Source organism: Carassius auratus, chromosome 4, assembly GCF_003368295.1.
Source record: "Carassius auratus strain Wakin chromosome 4, ASM336829v1, whole genome shotgun sequence".
NCBI lineage: Eukaryota > Metazoa > Chordata > Actinopteri > Cypriniformes > Cyprinidae > Carassius > Carassius auratus.
Window position 1 is genome coordinate 24,836,500 of NC_039246.1, and position 19,864 is coordinate 24,856,363.

Consider the following 19,864-nt stretch of genomic DNA (forward strand, 5'->3'; position numbering starts at 1 on the left):
GAAAAAAACGAAATGCATTTTTATAGAAAGCTTAGGAACTCATTGCTGCCTGAAGTGACTGACATGATCCGGATTCTGAATAAGGAGAACTGGGCTTAAAGGGATAGTTCACCCAAAAATGAAAATTCTGTCATCATTTACTCACCCTCATGTCGTCCTAACCTCTCCATAGTAGGAAAAAAATACTACTATGGAAGTCAATGGCAACCACCAACTGTTTGATTACCAGCCATCTTCAAAATATCTTCTTTTATGTTCATCATAAGAAACCAACTCATACAGGTTTGGAACAACATAAGGTAAATGATGACAGAATTTTCATTTTTGGGTGAACTATCCCTTTAAGAACAGGCAACCAAGACACATTTTCATATGTAAGGTCAATTGTATGATATTTTTTAAGGAATAGTGTAAAAGACAAGCTAAAGATCAAGAGGTCAATAAAACTTTGTAAAAATATTTTATGAACACAAAATATTTTTAAGGTTTGTGATCCTAGCAAAGGACGGTGTAAACTTTTTTTAAAACAAAGTTGTGTTGGTAGATATTATGAACATCGAAGATCTATATAGAAATGAAAGTATTTTTATTCACCATTATATTTTGATTAATAATTCACTTTAACAAGTCTGTACAGTCATATGTCCTTCTTAATTTCCATGTTATTTAAGTATTGTTTCAAATAATCTATTTTTAAAATGCACAAAACATTTAAAGGTTATATTTTAAAAAAGCTCACTAATCAACTCACTCCATGCCATTTGGCTGTGATCTTTCTGGAAGGACTAAATATGGCCATAAAAAAAACCTGCTTATAGTCTGAACAAACACAACATGCTTGAGTTGTCCAGAGATTCAAGTGTTTACTTTGCTGTTGATACGCAGACAGTGGTGAGTGTCGTCCTTCTGATTGTACAAAATCCTGTTCAGAGTGGATCTCAATCGATACACACAATAATGGATGTTACTGTTTCAGTGGTGTTCTTTTTATTATCCCTTTTTATATAAAAAAGTAAATAAAATATAAAAAAAAAAAACATAAATTCTCATTATTATTATTAATGAATATGTATATATATATATATATATATATATATATATATAACAAAAAAACAATACTTTAATAATTAATACATTTTTATATTCTAACAACAGGAAACTGGTTTTCTGTTTTAATAACATTATTATTACTAAAAATACACATTTTATACATATTTGAACAGAAGGAAACTTTGCAGGTATTAATATTATTATTTTGGTGTTACGGAGACATAGATCCTTATAGAAAACATAATTTTTCTCAATTTCATTAGCCTCTATTCAAATAATCCACCTGCAGGACATATTCCAAGGCTGGAATCTGACAACTGAGTACTACTGAGTTGTACATGGATGCTCAGGGTTTTTTTATTTAACATTACAAAGACGCATTCATAGACATGGTAGGAAATGCATACCAGGTGCAGTGAAACCAAGAGTGAAGTGTATACTGAGAACAGCCGAGAGCCAGTAACTCATGAGGCCTTTTTTTTCCGAACTCATTTTTTGACAGTGTGGTAGACACCTTCATTTTGTTAATGTTGTTTAAACGCCAGTGTAAAAAAAACACTGAAATATAAGAACAATGCAGAGGTATTTTATGTCAGTGTATAGGAAAGCAATAGATAGACTGTGCATGTGTGTGAGAGAAGGTGAGGGAGGTAGAGGTTTTGGGCCAGGCTCTCCCATTTAGAGCTGGAGTGTGTTTGTGTGTGGTCCCCGGTCTGTGCCTCCCTCTGACTCATTCTACAGCAGCCATGTTAGACGGGCTTTTTAAGGAGGCCCTGTGTTGGGAGCACGCAGCATAGTTTACCAACCGCATCGACACCAACAAGTGCTGCTGTCTAAATCTGAAACACTGAACTACACAAAGTTTATTCTCATCCCTTTACAATTTCTCTTAGTTTCCATGGAACCAGACAAATTGTAGCTTTGTATTGTACCCATGGGAATAAGATGAAAATAATGATTTGAATGATTAAATGAGATAAACGCATGTCATGAAATATAATAACAAGATTCTCGCCAATGTAAAACATGCCACAAGGTTTCACTCAAACTGACACCATTACTGTGGATTTATTTTTTATGTGTTTATGTATTGTTGTGTATCCAGTAGATTGTGTTCTTCATTACAAGACAGTACAGATCTTTTACCATCATAACATTTGTGTATATAGTATACTGCCAACATCCTGTTCCTCTCCTATCACTATGGAAGCCCATTTCCACCACAAAGGGGGGAGGGGTGGGGGGTTCATAATTAGCACATAGGAGTCATAAAAAGTTTAAATTATTAGACCACAAGTCATATTCATGACATAAAGTCAAATTTAGGAGATACTTAGTTGCAACAGATAAAGAAATAAAAATGTTGAGATATTAAGTAATAAAAATGAATGTTGAATTATGAGATTCAAAAAAATACGAAAAAGTAAATTATGAGATTCAAAAAATTAAATTATGGGATACTAAGTAATAAATAGATGAAAAGTTGAAATTGAAATTCTGACATAAAGTAACAACTATGACATAAAACATTGACTATTTATGGCATTAATATGGTTTACCAAAGAATTACTTTTTTCTTATGCAGCATTAAAGGCAAAATGAACGAAAATATTAAAGATATTTTGAGATAAAAGTAAAAATTGGGAAAAAGCCAAATTTATAAGATTAAAAAAAGTTTAGTCAGTTTAGTCAGTGTTTATTTTTTATGACAAATGTGTTTTTATATAAAAGAAATAAAGGCAAATATCAGAATGCAGAGGGTAAACACGATAAGATCAGACATGAGGGTAGGTATGAGTGAAGCATGTAAATATTCTGTAGGCTGGCATGGATTGCTTTTCCCCAGCATGAGGGGGATGGGAGGGGAACAGAAGTTTTTGTTATTTGTGTGCATGTGCACCCCCTCCTTGTGCATACCAGAGTCAGGGAAAAACGGATTCCTCTAAGACATTTTGGGATCACTGGATCTCAGGTCTCTGTCTGACGAGCAGATGAGTTTTGATAACATTTCTCGCACTGGCTTTGCTGTAAACTGGGGGACGCGGGGGCGCGCTCGAGGGGGACGGAGCGCGCAGCCCCAGGATCAAGTTACAGTCCCAGTCCCATACTCTTCAAGGCAACATTTTTTCCTCCATCACAAAAGTGGGGGATGGTGAACGCTATTTGGTTTCTTCAAACTTTAGAGTAACGAATACCGCAGCTGGGGTAAACTTTGTGCTGGAATTTAAACCGCAACTTTTGTTTACAGCTTTCACGCACCGCGATTGTACGATGAAGAGATTTTTAATAGTATGTGAGAGAGAAAGGAGGCATAAAAAACTTTGGAATCGGACGAAAAGACATGTAGACAATGTGGAATCGCGAATCTAGGAAATATCCAAATTGTGACTTGGTTTGAAACCTTCAAGCGCTTCGCGCACGAGAGGAGACCGACAGTTTGTTTGGAAACATTTGATGAAACATCGCTACATTGTTGGGTCTCCAAGATGTCCTCCAAGCGCCTCTGCTCCATTGTTGGAGGCTTTTGGATGCTTTGGATCTGGGCAGCAACCTCTATAATCGCCCAGGCGGTCATCTTGCACCCAAATGAAACGATATTCAACGACTTTTGTAAGAAATCCACAACTTGTGAAGTATTAAAATACAATACGTGCCTTGGTTCACCTTTGCCTTACACGCACACGTCTCTGATTCTGGCTGAAGACTCAGAAACTCAAGAGGAAGCCTATGAGAAATTAGCCATGTGGTCTGGTAAGTTACTGTTTTATTATGTAATACATATAAATGCATTTTTATTTCTACGTTCCCATTTAGAGACAATTAAATAATTTAGTAACTGTTAGTCTGAATAAAATCAATTTAATATAAAACATTTTTTTATTGTATGTCAGTTTTGTATTGTTGAGTATTGCTTAACACATCATGTTTGCAATGCAGTTCAAATGCAAATTGGTTGGAGTAAAAGAACATAAAAACTTTTTTGCCTTTAATATCTTGTTATTCATATTAAACAAAGTTAATTATAATAAATTATATGACAAGATACAGTTTTAAAATGACAGTTGCATCAATGCCATCATGTTCTTAATTTTCACAACAGCCCCGTAATGAGCAATTTAACCCCTTACTCTCCCATTCACACCTTATTCCCAAAGTTTCCTTTATTGTTCCTGAAAGTCCATTGCCCATGGGTCATTTCCTATAAATACGAAAAAGAAAACTACTGTACCAAGGCTTTAAATATCCACTAGATGCAGATAATTTTATAAATATCCTCATTTAACTCTATAAATATTATTTTGATAAACTATCAGATGTTAACCAGACAGTCAATGAGAATTAGACACTATTTTCTCAGACAATCTCCCAATCGCTTGTGCTCAGGGTTGAGAAATGCTCCACGCTGCTGGGCCGTCATTCAACCATTGCTGTGTGCCGTTTACATGCCAAAATGTGAAAATGGAAAGGTCGAACTGCCCAGCCAGCACCTGTGCCAAGCTACACGCAAACCTTGCAGTATTGTGGAGCGGGAGAGGGGCTGGCCCAACTTCCTCAAGTGTGAAAACAAGGAGCAGTTCCCTAAGGGTTGCCAGGTAAGTCAACCATTTGCATATGCCCAAAAAGTTTGGTCTGGATTGCACACGATGTGACCAAATTGTGACTTTCAGAATGAGGTCCAGAAGATCAAATTCAACACTTCAGGACAGTGTGAGGCTCCCCTGGTCAAAACCGAAATCCAGGCAAGTTGGTACAAGGATGTGGAAGGTTGTGGGATCCAGTGCAACAATCCACTGTTCACGGAAGACGAGCACTCGGACATGCATAACTACATTGCCATCTTCGGCTCCATCACTCTCCTATGTACCTTCTTTACGCTGGTAGGTTAACTGGTGAAGATGGGTTTTCATAGTCTCAAGACTTTCTGGTGTGCAGTATTTCTGACAGAATCTAGCTCAGGTTTGGGCTTCAGTCTTTAATTTTGGATGTTATTCCTGCTTACAATTTCCCACAGGCCACATTTCTCGCCGACTGGAAGAATTCCAACCGTTACCCCCGCTGTGATCCTCTTTTACGTCAACGCATGTTTCTTTATCGGAAGTATTGGATGGCTTGCTCAGTTCATGGATGGAGCCCGCAAAGAAATTGTGTGCAAAAGCGACGACACTATGCGGCTTGGAGAGCCGTCGTAAGTATGAAACCAGTGGAAAATCCACAGGTCGGATTTCATTAAATTAGAGTTATGCTGCATATTACAAATATTGACTGTCAGGAACATTTGATAGCCAAAAATGTAACTGGACTGAACAATAATAATAATATAATTATGACTTACAGGAGAATATTTCAAATGAAATAGTATGAGTAATGACCCTTTTCCATGGTTTATTTTTCTCTAGATCCACCGAGACGCTGTCGTGCGTGATTATCTTCGTCATTGTGTATTATTCGCTAATGTCTGGAGTCATTTGGTTTGTTATGCTCACTTATGCCTGGCACACATCGTTCAAAGCCCTGGGCACCACCCATCAGCCTCTCTTTGGAAAAACATCCTATTTTCACCTGGTCACATGGTCTGTTCCTTTCATTCTGACAGTTGCTATATTGGCCATTGCAGAGGTGAGGCTGCACTTGTCATTTTATTTTTTGTTGTTGTTTTTTTTTTTTTTATGGTTAATATCAGCATATTCAGAGTGCTTCAATTTGACTCTATGAAATATTCCACAGGTGGATGGAGATTCGGTTAGTGGCATTTGCTTTGTTGGCTATAAGAACTACAGATACCGTGCAGGGTTTGTTCTGGCTCCTATTGGGGTGGTCCTTGTTGTTGGCGGCTATTTCCTTATAAGAGGTGAGAGAGACATTTTAAATTTGTTTGACAGTTGCACATGGCATAAAGACATGGTTTCATCAGTGTTGATTGTTTTCTAGGGGTTATGACATTGTTTTCCATTAAAAGTAACCATCCGGGGCTGCTCAGTGAAAAAGCTGCTAGTAAAATCAATGAAACAATGCTGAGGCTTGGTAAGTTTCAGATTCCTGTTTATATTTTTTGCATATTATACAGCTTGAACATCTTTCATTAAGAACAAAATGATAACTACCCCAAATGTTCATTTAAAATACAACCCATATGAAAGTACAAATGTCAGTAATAAAGGTGTACAGTAAGTACACTGCAGCTGTCGCAATAATATTATGCTATTTTATTATAACATATATTTAATAGAAATACTTTTAATATAATAACATTCTCCACAAACAATGTAACACAAAAAGTGTCTGTGCATATGTGAATAGAGTAAATCTTCTCCACAAACAATGCATTTTACATATAAAGATATCCACTATACATAATATAGTTTACTTGCGAATAATATTTTTAGAGATTATTCACCTTTTGATGTAAATTCTGTGAATCAATGACTTGATTTACAAGAATGAGCAAATTCCATTTTTTTCCCATGTCTCAGGCATATTTGGATTCTTGGCCTTTGGTTTTGTTTTAATTACGTTTGGCTGCCATTTCTATGACTTTTTCAACCAAGCTGAGTGGGAAAAAAGCTTCAGGGAATATGTACTGTGAGTCTTTTATTTTTCTATCATCTAGCATTTCTTGACAAAGTAGCATTTTATAGACATGTGTCACTAACATGTGTTACCTTGTCCACCAAATATTGTTTAGGGGTGCACGATAAATATCGGCCGATAATTAATGCGCATCTCATCAATAAAGCCAGTTCTCTAATCAGCGGTAAATTCCATCTGAGAACCGCTTTACTGACTAAATGCCCATAAATTATCGGCCGATATTCACCATGCACCCCTAATATTGTTTTATGGTTGTGATAATGTAGAGGGGTACTAATGCTGTCATGTAACAAATCTGGTTTTGAATACAGATGTGAGGCGAATGTCACCATTGCTCACCAGACTAACAAGCCGATCCCAGAGTGTGCCATCAAGAACAGACCTAGTCTGCTGGTGGAGAAGATCAACCTCTTCTCAATGTTCGGCACAGGCGTCGCAATGAGCACATGGGTTTGGACGAAGGCCACCATCCTTATCTGGAAACGCACCTGGTTCAGGTAGCTAACAAACATACAGAGACAAATATGTTTCATTAATTTAAAAATGTTATACATTTTATAAAAATGTTAAGTAATACATAATATGCATTTAATATACATTTTTATTGAGATTGTGTAATATTTTGTGTTTTAATAAATAAAAAATTCTAATGTGAACCATTTTCTCTCCATCCAAGAATCATTGGCCGAAGTGATGATGAGCCGAAACGCATTAAGAAGAGTAAAATGATTGCCAAGGCATTCTCAAAGAGAAAAGAACTGCAGAAGGATCCAGAAAAAGAGCTGTCCTTCAGCATGCACACCGTTTCTCATGAGGGACCTGTGGGTAAGCACCTCCTCATATATTCTAAAGATCATTTTCTACATTTTTAGGAGCACACTAGCACATAGATGACCTCAAAGCTAGTCAATCAGTCAAAAATGTAAAAGTGTTTTGCTCCCTATTTTAGTCATAAATCAACAACATTCTATTTTTTAACCATTTGTACAGCGGGTATCAACTTTGACCTGAATGAGCCATCAATTGAAATGTCTTCAGCATGGGCCCAACATGTGACCAAGATGGTGGCTAGAAGAGGGGCAATTTTACCACAGGATATCTCTGTGACGCCCACTGGAACACCTGGTTAGTGCTCTAGTTCTTAAATAACAATTCATTAATATATAATCAATAGTTAACTGTAACCAGTGACCAGTAGTAGCTGTTTTTGTAATTAAACAAAACAATATTAATAACAATAAAGGATTTACTATAAAAAATGAATGCATTTTTCCCTACAGTTCCGCCTCCAGAGGAAAGAAACAAACTTTGGATGGTTGAAGCAGAAATTTCTCCTGAAATGATGAAAAGAAAGAAGAAGAAAAAGAGAAGGAAGGAAATACGGCCAACAGGTCCTGCAGTAGACGAAGGGAATCCTGCCTACCACCGAAGAGAGTTTGGTCCCAGTTCAGTCCCCCGTCTCCCAAAACTTCCAGGTCACCGGAGTCTGGTGGCTAACCTTCGGGAGCAGCAGCGACAGCAGCAGGAGGAACGCGATATGCTACCTGGAGCATTCCCAGAATTCAGGCCTTCGTGTCCTCTTCCTTATCAGGAGAGGTATGGTGGTATGGGATACTTACACAATAAACCCTCCAACCTTCCCCTTGTTAATCCCCTGACTCTACGAGATAGCATGCAAGATGGTTTGGGCGGCTTCCAGCAGTCATCATGGCAACCAAATGGGGTTTTCCGGTACCTTGGGCAGGAGGCTTCCGCGATGGATTCTGGCAGGACTGCAGTTGTGCCACGGGCCGATGGTAGGAGGGGTGTACCAATACACTCCAGAACAAATCTTATGGAGGCTGAGCTGTTGGATGCTGACTCAGATTTTTAAATTTTAGTAGATGTTTGTGCAGTGAAAGGTGCTGGATACTCATGCCAAACAATGAACTTGGAGCAGAAGTGGTTTTGAACTGCTGTGCTGGCTCTGCTTGTCTAAAGGATAATACTTTCTTATGGAACTCTCATGAAAATATGAATTATGAACTGGATTTATTAAACATTATTAAAGAGTCATAAAGACATTTGTGCCTTCAACATGGATTTTGTAACATCCTACATGTGGTGTTCAGTTTGCTAGCTGAGCTAATATGACATAATTTTGATTTATATAATTCCCTTTCTTGGTTTGGAAACAGGTTAGTGTTTAAGGGGGCTTTATTAAAAAATGCCACATTATTGGGATCTTAGCTTAAAGAGGAATTGTGTAATTTCTGCAGCACTGGAGTTACCAAACAGAATCATATATTTTTTCCAGGTTTTCCAGTCTTTCAATAAAAAAGATAGACCCATCCAGAAGACATGCCATTACCTGAGCCAGTGTTGCTCTGTTCGCGTATTTGAATATGTTGCTTTGTTCGAATAATCTCTTGACCTGTAGGTGGCGCTGTCACCAAATTTGGTATTTGCCTTCAGATCATGATACTGATGAAGGTTATCAAGTTTGGTTTCAAGAGATTAAAGCACTAATCCAATTTTGGGTCAACATTGTTAACTTAATCTCAAAAGGATAGTTTGCCCAAAAATGAATATTCTGACAGCACCTAAGGCTACATTTATGCTAGTGCATTTTCAATTTAAAACGCATAACTTTTGCTACGGTTACGTCAGTCATTTACGCTACTCAAAAACTGAGAATTTTGAAAATGCTGCAGATCCTGTTTTAGTTTGAAAACTTTGGGGTTGCGTTTCAGTGTAAATGGAGCAAAATGGAGACTTTTGAAAATGATGGTGTGGTTGCCCAAATCCTCTCTGCATATCCTTGACGGCCGTGTAAAAAATATCATGCTCGTTGTTGTACACATATGAATATATAGGTAGATAGATTCCCAATTCAACCGCTCCAAGCACGGAGACTATGGTTATATTATCATATAGTTATATTAACCATACTATCTTATGGTTGTGCCTGCATGAATGGTCATGTGACATATATTTTCGGTTGTGTAGTGTAGACAGAGATAGTTTCTGAAACGCAGTGAGAACGCCAGTGTTGACAAGGATCATTTTCATTTTTTACTGATTTAAAATTAAAATGTACTAGGGTAAACATAGCCTAAGATTATAAAATAATTGTTGAAGTTGTTATTTTTGTTTTCTTTGCACACAAAAAGTATTCTCGTAGCTTTAGCTAAAATTAAGGCTGAAACACTGATACCACATGGATTATTTTAATGATGTGCTTACTACCTTTCTGTACCCTGAACATGGTGTTGCGTTGCTGTCTATGGATGGTCAGAAAGCTCTCGGATTTCATCAAAAATATCTTAATGTGTGTTTCGTCTTACGGGTTTAAAACAACATGAGGGTGAGTAACAAATGACAGAATTTTCATTTTTGGTTGAACTATTGTGTCAGTGTCGTTATTATATTGAATGGAGCCCAAAAAAATGTTCAGTCACTTCATTCACTCCTCTCAATGATCATCTGGTCCAAATTTGGTAAGGATATTAACTGTTTTCTAACGGGTTTTCCTGTCAGCCATTGGTTAGTCTAAGAGATAGCTGTGCCCAGAACACATGTCATTGGTTGAGCCAATGATACTGTGTCAACATGCTCAAATAAACATACAGTGTATGAAACAGTGTACAGATGGCTTATTTAAAGTTGCCCCTACATATTAAACTGGGATAGGATAAATTAATATTGAGTAACTTCATAGTCCATTTTTTCATAGTGGGCCTACAGGCCATTATATTACATTTGGTATGAAAAATTTTACAAACAAAAAACACAGTCTGTACTAAATCAGTTGAAAAACCTCACAATTAAACATTCTTGGCCACACCTTGAGAATGAACTTATAAAAGTCTTGGTAAAAAAAATTGCCTGGTGCAATTACAAACAAGTCCACCTCTCTCATTCAAAGAGAAAAAGAGAATATAAAGGGCATTGCTTTTGTTTAAAAACTATAGTTGAAAATGGCCATGGTTATGTAAGATTCTGTTTCCATTGACAATTATTTCTGTACAGTGCTATTACAAAAACTATTTTTATATTTTATAGTCCTATTGTTTTTTTTCACCAGTTTTATTGTATATTATTTTAAACTGTACATACTTCAGATCACATTTTTGTTGCTTACGCCCATTGTAGTGATTTTTGTTTCATACACATGGATTTGCTTCTCGGTGTGAATTTATTTTCAAATGTTAAGGTTATTTACGCATTTTATTATTTTTCGTTTTAAAATTTTCTTAGAGCGTTGTTAATATCTGTGTCAATATTAACAAACAAAGCAGCTGTGCAGCATTTTTTTTCTGACAGTTTGAAGCTGTCCTTCAAGAATGTATTTTAAAGAAAAAGTGTTTAATGAAGATGCTTGTGCTCTGCGACTTAAGTAATATCCTTTTTTCCCATCACCGTTGCTGTTATTCCCTCATAAGAGCCGGTCTGTCCTTATCAGTAGTATTTTATTTTAGTATTTTCATGTGTGTTAATGATCTTTGCTATTTTCCTGCCATTCCATTGTATATATTTTTAATATTGACCTACCATTAATGAATAAAATGTACTGAAACCTAAAGGATTCAGATTATGTTGAATGCTTCCAGGTTATTTTCATTACGCATAAAAAAAGGAAATAATGTTTAGCATTACTGTATAGTATAAAAATAATGTGACAGTAATTTTTTATTTTGTAGAGAAACATAATAATATATATACAGACCAAAAGTTTGGAAACATTACTATTTTTAATGTTTTTAAAAGAAGTTTCTTCTGCTCATCAAGCCTGCATTTATTTGATCAAAAATACAGAAAAAAATGTAATATTGTGATATATTATTACAATTTAAAATAATTGTTTTTAAATGTATTATACTTTAAATTATCATTTATTTCTGTGATGCAAAGCTGAATTTTTAGGATCATTATCACATGATCCTTTAGAAATCATTCTAATATGATGATTCATTGTCAAAGTTGGAAACAGTTCTGCTGCTTAATATTTTTTCAGAACATGTGATACTTTTTTAGGATACTTTGATGAATAATAATAATAAAAAAAAAAAGAATCATGTGATAGACTGGATGTTACATGTGACATTGAAGGCTGGAGTATGATGCTGAAAATTCAGCTTTGCATCACATTTTTTAAGTCTATTCAAATAGAAAACTATTATTTTAAGTTGTAATAATATTTCACAATATTACTGTTTTTTCTGTATTTTGGATCAAATAAATGCTGGCTTGATGAGCAATGAAAATTAAAAATAGTAATGTTTCCAAACTTTTGGTCTGTACTGTTAATATATATATATATATATATATATATATATATATATATATATATATATATATATATATATATATATATACACACACACACACACATGTACATATACATCCCAGTTTAATGTGTGTGTGTATATATATATATATATATATATATATATATACACACACACACACACACACACACACACACACACACACACACACACGTACATATACATATACAACATGTGGACATGAAAAACACCCCACGGAAAGAATGTTTAAGTAGCCCGTAGAAAACGACGGACTTGTCAACACCTGGCGTTTGTTGACGAATGAATCATTGCGTGAATGGTTCAGCGACTCACTTGTAAGGACAAGTAAAATTTGTCGCCACCTTCTGGCTTGACGTTGTAACCTTAAATAAATGTTTCGTCCAATCCAATATATAATAACGAGATTAAAGTTGTATCAATTACAGAATTATGAAATTAAAGATATTCTTTGGGAAATAACATCTTTAATCTCACAATTCTTTAATTGCTCATATTTTACTCCTGCAATTTTTACTTTTTATCTATATATTATCACTTTATGTTGTTTTGCTATGACTATATTAATGATAATGTTAATAGTAGTAGTCTTGGTATATCGTGGGTTCAGCTGGAATCTAGTTGACAAAAAAAAAAGAAAAAAAAAAGTAATGATTCCAAAGTAATGAAGGGAGTGCTAAGAAGCGCGTTCACAGCAGGCGTCGGTGGCGCGCACAGGCCTTGACTACAGAAGAGCTGCTGGTGGTGGTGGCGCGCGACTGTAGCAGGATGGCGCACACCAAACACAGCATGTCCACTGATGTAGAGAGTCGCAGGCGACGGTCCACTGAGGGCTCAGGCGAGTATTACAATCTTCTTAAAGTTATTCAGAAGCTCAAAGAGACTTTAGTCTAATTGTGCAGTAATGAGAACTGTTTTAATATATTTTCTTTGCTTGTCTGTTTTGTTTGTTTTGGTTCCGGTGATTCTCCTAATCCATAGAAATTATTTAATTTCTTAATTTTTGACTCTAAATTAAAGACACTTTCACATCAGTTATTCGTTTAAGTGAATGCTGACAAATAAGAAATTACTCAGATGTGTAGTGGGATTTTGGGAACGTGTGACACCTGTAAGGAGAGACTGATTTCACTGGTTCTACCAACGGCATTGATTAATGTTTTTTTTTATTCTACTGCAAATACAAAGTTAAAAACATAAGTGATATGCAAAAAAACAAAAAGGAAATATTTAAGTATTTGTTTGTTTTTAATCTGTCACAAATTTAAAGGCCTTTTCCATACTTCTATTATCAATACATTGCTTAGATCTAGCAAAAAAGTTAGATCTAAGTTAGATGTTTTTATTTATTGTTTTAAAGACATTGTGCCTTTTTCTGTTGGAATCATTTAGTATTGTGATCTTTGACCTCTAAAATATATATATAAGCGTTTTAAATATAACAATTAATTCATGCTCATAGGAACATTTGGCTTATTTTGAAATATGGTACTAGTTGTCTGTGGTTTAGTTATTTTTATTGCTTAGATTTTTTGATGATCTCATGCCATGATATCAATTAGCAGTGCAATAAGACACAGTTAATTCACTGATGTTCTGTGAGAAACTGATGTTCTTGTGACCATCAGGAGTCTTTCGTTAGTTCCAGACTGACTGGTTGGGGACTCCACCTAGTCATCAGATGACCATGAGAAACCTCTAAATCTGCCGAGACATTTCTTTCTTTCTCTGTATGACCTTTAGAGCCGTTCTGGGACCATGACCCCAGAAGCCGCCGCTGTAGCTCCCAGTGTGACCGACTGTGTGTAGCTGGAGCATATCTTGAGATCCCAGACACTCCTTCCCCCTGCACCTCCCAGTACCTTGGACACTACACTCCAAAATGCCTCTCTGCACAGAGTGAGTGTCTTCCTATAGCCTGTCTACTAGTTCATAAGTGCAAAAATAGTAAAAAAAAAAAAGTTTCAGGGTTATATATAGTAACCAAAAATACAGTTTAATTTCGTAAAAAAAAATATACATACACACACACACTTACATTTATTATTATTAATAATTTGAATTAGTTTGATTCAAATTATTCAGAATAATATAAATTAATATTAATAGCTGATAGTATCTAAATTAGCTAAAAATGACAATGAAAAGGGTTAGGATCCTGTTTGGGAAATTACAGCATTTTTTAAATATATATCATAATATAAAGCAAGTCAAATAACTTTCTAACTATTTCTATATTTACTGTATAGAAGTTTTATATACATTTAGTTCTATATCATAGTATATCATAAACTATATCATATAGTTTTTTTTTCTCTTTTCTAATAATGTCCCCCCAAAATTGAGCAAAATATGCTTGAGATTAAGATTTTTGTTATGCATCTTTTATTATGCAGCTGCAATACTCTGCAAAATGTGTGAAGATATTATTTGTGCAAATTAAATGCAAGAAATATTAGCTATGAAATTTGCCCTTGAAAGAACAAGCAATCACCCTTTTTATTCCATAGAATTACTGTAGACTTTTCTCCAAAAAATAATTTCTCATTTTGTTCTTTGTTTTCTTCAGGGCATTCACGGTGCACAGATGATGTCTGGCAGGAAGCGAGCATCAGAACCACCATCCGTGCAGAAAACGAGGTGGAGGCACATAAACTTGCCAACAACTACAGGGTGTGTAAATATGAGCGCTTATTAAATATTCCCGTTTTAACAGTCAGAGATTTTTCCAGAGTGAGAGTGCAAATCCTTGGAATAACTGGAGGAACTGTTTCAAATGATTTGTTTATGTATGTATGTATGCATTCCAGTTTGGTTTCAGGAAATGGAAGAGTCATGTAACCGAACGACCCATTGAAGACAGGTCTGATGTAGTTAAAGAGCTCTATTCTGACCTCAACTATATCAAACACCATTCAGGTTAGAAAAAATTGAATGAGAAAATTAGATAAATCCCCAAAATTGCTGGAAATAAAAATGTGTTGTCATCGCTATAGCTAAAAAAATTGTAAAACAAAGTAAACTATATATATATATATATATATATATATATATATAATGTATGTGTGTGTGTGTGTGTGTGTATATATATATGTGTGTGTGTATATATATATGTGGTTTTTATATTTTGACTTTTAATATACATTTATATATTTTTTAACTTTTAAATTATAGTGTGTTTGTTAACTGTGATGTTTTTACTCCCTAGGATCACTGGTCTCTGTTGGGAATGTGATATATGTGTTGCTCTTTGGCTGGTGGATCTCCTTATTTTACTTCTTGGTTAGTCTGCTGATGTTTTGCACCATTGCTGGGATCCCATATGGTATGTCAGGGTTCTTTTGTAAACTAGTTCTTATTAATAGTCCATTCCAGTTGCACTTTATTCTAATTTATTCTAATCATATTTCATGATAGGAAAGCTCTGTTTGAAGCTGTCAGGTTATTTCTTATGGCCATTTGGAAAGGCATTACAGAAAGTAAGTGAAAAATCCGCAGAACTTTCCATAAACGTATACCGGTAGCCTATTCATGTACTGTATTTTTTCTTTTTTTTTAAATTCTGTCACACTGTTGAATCGATCTGAAAAGCCTAGTTAGATAAGTTTCTCTTAATGCCTGCAGCAGGGCACATGACATTCATTCCAAACTCTGCGGTTTTCCACGTTTAAATCAATTTTGACTTCCAAGACTTCAGTGTCACTGATTCTAAATCCGAATGTGAATTCTCTCGGCTGACTGCACGTTTTTAAATTCTTTTTTCAGAGCATCAGCCTGGTGAAGAAATGTTGTATCAAATTCCCACATTGTGAGGCCATTCCGGAGGTGGATGAGAGAAAGGAGTCTTCAGAGGTGAAAGAGTCTACACCTCTGCTACGCTCCGCTCCTGCGGTCACCACAGAAATCCCTTTGACTGCGCTGCCTCCAAAACAGACTCGTTACTGGGTGAGACTTTCAGTTTTGAGCAGTTTATTAAGCTGATAGGCCTGTAAATCATTCTTGGGGTTTAGCAAGTTGAGGTTTGTTAACCAGAAGGTTTCTGGTTTGAAGACCAATGAGGGGTAAGACTACAATTTGAATTCCTAAATGGATATCTTGATGTTTTCTTTCTAGTGTCGGCTGAGTACGTATGTTTGGCTGGTGTTGGGATACCCCCTGCTGGCTGTGGTTCATTTCCTGGCTATCTTCCTGTCCTGGATGCTGGTTTTCACCATCCCGGTGTCAAAGATGAACGTCAGGACCTTGAGCATCATCCTGCTTATGCCACCAGAGGAGGTCATAATCCGGACTGTGAAAAAAGTAAGCATTATTCTGCTCTTTACATTAGTAGATTTAATGTTTTGTACTAATAGTTGCCATGTTTTCATCTTTTTTTTATTTTTTAGCCACAAGGTTGTGAGACCAGAGTTCTGCTGTGCTGTTACCGTGCCTTTAACTGGTACTACTACAAATTTACTGTGGATGGGATCAATGTGTTTGCTGTCAGTATCCTTTATAATGGGGGTTTATAAAACTCGCTTACATAAAATGGTATTTTTTATTATTTCTGATTTATTCACATTTTGTGAAATATACAGGGTGGGAAAAAATAATGATAAAATCAAGCAGAAAATAATCATGAAAATATAAAAAGATGTGTAAGAATAATACATAGTAAAAAGTAAATAAATATATACTTATTAAATAGTACACGAAAATGATTGGAGTAAATACTATTTTTAGTTTTTTCCCCCTTCAGATATTTTGCATTTATTTTTTTTTAAATTGCCATTTCTTTGTACTTGTGAAACTGAGTAAAAAGGCTTCTATAATTTTTTTTGGGGTGTATAAATAACATGTACAATTGGTACCTTTTGATAAATACATTTTGCTAGCTTTATTTTATTATTGATATGCACCACTTATTGTCATGGTAAGATCTTTAAAAAACTTTATTCAGATCTGTTGCCCCTGGTTATTATCACTCTGGTGATCGGCTATATAGACAAAGAGGATTATTATGTGAGCTCAGAGGCAAAGTTTGCCACAGCAGTGAGCTCTATTATCCCATTGTCTTACTACATTGGGATGGGGATAGCAAGGTAACATTAAAAATCCTTTTTATAATTTATATTACTTCTCTTACTACCTTTTACTAATAATTATTTCAAATAATTGATTAAAAAGAAAGCTGAATTTAACTTTTGAGCTTTTTTTCCCTGTAGTATTTCCGCACAGAGTAACTTTGCAGTGGGAGCGGTAGTAAACGCCACGTTCGGCTCGATCACGGAGATGGCCTTCTACATCACAGCTCTGCTGCAGGGTCATCGCGCAGGAAGCAAGTGCTACGCAGAGATCGTCAAATCTGCTCTGACCGGCACACTGCTGGGCTGCATCCTCTTCATACCTGTGAGAGCCTGTGTGTGTGTGTGTGTGTGTTCCTGTGCTGCTGCTGCTTCCTCACACTCTCTAAAAACCGCCACTCGTACAGTACAAATTGTACATTTTAACATTTCCTCTAACAGCTGCATTCTGTGCGAGTGTGTTTTAGGGCATCTGTATGATCATCGGCGGCTGCAAACACAGAGAGCAGCGGTTCAACAGCAGGTCGGCGGGAGTCAGCTCAGCTCTGCTCTTTATATCAATAGGAGGTGAGAGAGCTAAACAATTCACTGCGTTAAGTAGAATGAATTATATTTGACCTTTCACCTCTGTCTGACCACAGGTGTTTTCGCTCCCACGCTGTTTTCAAAGGCTTATGGAAACTTTATATGTGAGGGCTGTAACAACTCGCCTGGTAACACCACAAAGCCCTTCTTATGTAACAACTGCCATTATGACCTGGTATGTTGTTTACTTAATAAAATTCATGTCATTCAAACATATTTTAATGATGCAAAGCACAGTAGTTAAATATATGGCCATGATGTTTTCCTACAGAGCGAAAACAACCGACCTCTTTTTTTGAGTCATATCGAGTGAGTATCTAAACGCATTTGTTTTACTACATAAAGACTTTTAAATGTCTAAATGACGTCTTTGTTTTCAGGCCTTTAGTGTACACAATCTCTGTCCTGTTACCTTCTGCATATCTCATTGGTCTGATCTTCACCCTTAAGACTCATTCGCATATTTATGATATCCACATCAGTGATGCCCACTGTCATGGTGCGTATTAGTGGATTTGCTTTTGGATTACACCATTCTGGTTGAATGTTGTTTAGTTGAATGTATGAATTGTTCTGTTTGTGTTAGTTGTTAGTGACCATGGCGCGGTGGTTCACTGGTCTAGAGCGAGAGCTCTTGTGGTGCTCATATTGGCTACAGTCATGATGGCAGCTTGCGCTGATCTCAGCACTGAGCACATCAAACCCATCATCTCCAACTCCAGTGTCTCACAGGTACATTTTTATTTTATTTTTTATTTTTTTAAATTATAATATATATATATATATATATATATATATATATAATATAAAATAATTTCTAAAGGTATTTTATTTTATAAAATGAATGTTTTTCCCATTTTATTTTTATTTTACAAATTAAATTAAATATCTCCTATGTACAGTCCCTATTCCTGCTCTGTATTTAATCTAGAATATTCACTCATTATAAATATTGCAGTATTTTATTGGAGTTACTGTATTGGCTATGGTTCCCGAGCTTCCTGAGATAGTCAATGGGATCCAGTTTGCTCTTCAGAACAACATCAGCCTCAGGTTACAATAATTTGGTGTTAAACTAGATGTGCATTTCACTGTTTCCACTATGTAATCTGGATGTGGCTTTAATATGGGTATTTGTTATCATGTAGCCTGGAAGTGGGGAGCTGTATTGCCGTTCAGGTGTGCATGTTGCAGATACCGCTACTGATCTTGTTCAATGCTTTTTATGTAAGTCACACTCAAAAAAATAACAGTTGTTTCAGTTACTCAGTTCTGCAGTATGACACAAGTTCTTTCTGTTTTTCCCAAGGATGTTGGATTCGTTCTCATATTCAGTGATTTACACCTCTGGGCAAGCATCTTCAGTGTTATTCTGGTCAACTACATATTTATGGATGGAAAGTCAGACTACTTCCAGGGTAAGTGTTATTATTAGTATTATTGATTTAATGAATGGTTTGTACATCATTTACACACCCTCCTGTAACTGTACTATAGCTTTATGTAAGGAACAGCCTTGAAAATCCTGCCTGACAGCCCATGATTGCCATTTACTTTCATTGTATGAAAAGAAAAGCTTAGACATTCTACTATAAATAACTTCTTTGTATTCCATTGAGGAAAGCCATATAGGTTTGACAACGTAACATTTTTGGGTGGGCTAATAAAATAATATAAATTTAAGGTATAATGTATCAACTACGTATATCAGTTTGTTTATTGTGAATTTCTCCTGTGCTTAAGACCGTTAATAGCATCATTAAATATAATATTTTTTCTTTTTTTAGGCAAGTACAGTTAGTTCAGGCTGCATTGTTACATAAAATAGTTATTAATAACTGTTGTTTTTCGTTGAACAGGAACGGCTCTGGTGGTCGTGTACCTTATTCTTCTGGCTTTGTATTTTTTTGCACCTGCTCCTCTTGGATGTTGAGAAAAATGACTTTTTCCTTATTTTTTTTATTGTTGACATGTTTGTAGTGTTTCTGTGTATTCTTGTCTTACATGTATATTGTAAAATTTTGAATATTTTCCAGCATGTGAAGCATGCAGGCTCTTACTTGCGAGCCGGTTAGAAGCTGGGAGCGATTTCACTGTGTTTACTTGAAAATGCATAAAAATATTTTACATTCATTAAACTTTGAAATTTACAAATTAAACTAATAAAAAAATGTTGTATTCCATTCATGAACTTTTCTTGAACTTGTGTATGTATGAATAGCAGAGCTCCAATGCAACCACCAGTTTGAACAAGTTTATTAATTTTTC

At 35.6% G+C, this 19,864-nt stretch overlaps 1 protein-coding gene and 1 pseudogene across 1 annotated transcript; both read left to right on the forward strand.

Annotated features, from left to right (window-relative positions):
* The first annotated feature begins 3,106 nt into the window (after positions 1-3,106).
* Positions 3,107-11,203, forward strand: LOC113063602 (smoothened homolog; annotated as a pseudogene).
* Positions 11,204-12,716: 1,513 nt separating this feature from the next.
* LOC113056921 (low affinity vacuolar monovalent cation/H(+) antiporter-like) lies at positions 12,717-19,723 on the forward strand. The gene is made up of 20 exons (XM_026223856.1): positions 12,717-12,786; positions 13,692-13,847; positions 14,518-14,621; positions 14,759-14,867; positions 15,157-15,273; positions 15,366-15,427; positions 15,714-15,893; positions 16,062-16,247; positions 16,334-16,433; positions 16,888-17,029; positions 17,153-17,336; positions 17,479-17,578; positions 17,653-17,771; positions 17,868-17,905; positions 17,977-18,095; positions 18,183-18,328; positions 18,555-18,649; positions 18,745-18,823; positions 18,906-19,014; positions 19,456-19,723. The coding sequence occupies exons 1-20, from the start codon at positions 12,717-12,719 to the stop codon at positions 19,527-19,529; spliced, it is 2,289 nt and encodes a 762-aa protein (XP_026079641.1). The 3' UTR covers positions 19,530-19,723.
* Positions 19,724-19,864: the final 141 nt, after the last annotated feature.